The sequence below is a fragment of the Arachis duranensis genome, chromosome 4 (assembly GCF_000817695.3).
Source record: "Arachis duranensis cultivar V14167 chromosome 4, aradu.V14167.gnm2.J7QH, whole genome shotgun sequence".
Classification (NCBI taxonomy): Eukaryota; Viridiplantae; Streptophyta; class Magnoliopsida; order Fabales; family Fabaceae; genus Arachis; species Arachis duranensis.
In genome coordinates this window covers 29,162,054-29,163,443 of record NC_029775.3, presented here as the reverse complement: position 1 = coordinate 29,163,443, position 1,390 = coordinate 29,162,054, and the positions used below count along the sequence as shown (strand labels likewise).

Below are 1,390 nucleotides of genomic sequence, written 5' to 3'. Positions count from 1 at the left end.
TGATACTTAAGTTAGTAAAAGCCTAAGCAGGTTTAGAGAATATTGGAACTTAGAGATACCTGAGGGGTGTCAGTGTATTTATAGTGGTGAACCAATAACCACCGTTGGAGTAGTTCCACCTTTTAAGGAGGATAACCGTCCTTTTTATTTTAGAAAAATTGAGATATGGCTCCTGGAAGTGAGTCGAGAGATTTTATGGGCACTTACTTATTTGAATAAGTGTTATCTGCCAGCTAATTTTCGATCCCGACTTCCTAAGTGTGAAGTCTGTGTTGAATCCGACCTCTTGAAAAGTGGTCGGTTGTGCGGGGAGGCCAATTTATGGATTGGGCCATTTTTATCTTATTTGAACCTGAATCTTATTATTGGGTCAGGGTATAAACAAAACCTAAGACAGACAAAATACTATATGACTTGGACGAACATTCTTCTCTTGTTTACATCATACTTAAAAGATAAAAAATAAAATAAAGTATTTTTTCTAAACTAAATACAAATATAGACACCTAATATTTTTAAGAATTCGTTTATTTTTGATATATTGATAGTATAAAAATATTTTATACAATTGTATAATTATATTCGTTTTTTTAGATAACTATTTACATAATTAATGTGAAATATAATTATTTTTTTGATGTGATATTGTATAATTAAAAACATATATAAAATTATTTTATACTGACCATATATCAAAATTAAATTTTATTTGTACTCTAAAATACTCGCATCAAAATCCATCGATATTGTTTTTGTTATTTATTTATTTATCCTTTTAAATTTATACTAAAAAATCCATTACTATAGTATAAGCAATAGATTCGGCATCAATCATGAAAGTTTAGTTGCTAGCAAGGTATAAATAACACCAGAGTATAGTGGTCATTTTGGTAATATAACTTGAACAAAAAAACCAAAAAGAACTCACTTTTTTTCTATTCTTGAAATCAACCAACGAATTATGCAGAAAGTTTCGTCCAATGTAACATAATTTTCTCGTCAAATTGACAAGTTAGTTGACACCAGAACTACTTAAAAGTACCAAAATACCCCTCACAAGAGATAGAACATTAAAACAAACAAATAAACAAACAAAAAGAAATTAAAAGAGAAAATTCACATAAAATCACATACACACCCACGTTCCTCATCCTTGTTTCTTCTTCTTGGATCGATCATCTCTATTTCCTTCTTCATCAAAAATCATAAAAAGGAAACCATTAATGGGAACACGCTTCAGACAGGCCGTTGGAGCTATCAAGGACTCTACCACGGTTGGCCTTGCCAAAGTTAATAGTGATTACAAGGTAATTAATTAATTAATTAATTTTCCCATATTCATATTATCATTTGTTTTTTAATTTCTTCTATTTTGTATTTGTTTTGGTGA

At 29.5% G+C, this 1,390-nt stretch overlaps 1 protein-coding gene across 1 annotated transcript in view; it reads left to right on the top strand.

Moving 5' to 3' along the window:
• Positions 1-1,171: 1,171 nt before the first annotated feature.
• The window catches only part of LOC107483922 (putative clathrin assembly protein At4g25940), a 6,976-nt gene continuing 6,757 nt past the window's right edge, over positions 1,172-1,390 (top strand). Inside the window, exon 1 of the mRNA XM_016104525.3 lies at positions 1,172-1,307. Coding sequence (XP_015960011.1) covers positions 1,224-1,307 — 84 coding nt within the window. The 5' untranslated portion in view covers positions 1,172-1,223. The remainder of the gene's footprint in view (positions 1,308-1,390) is intronic.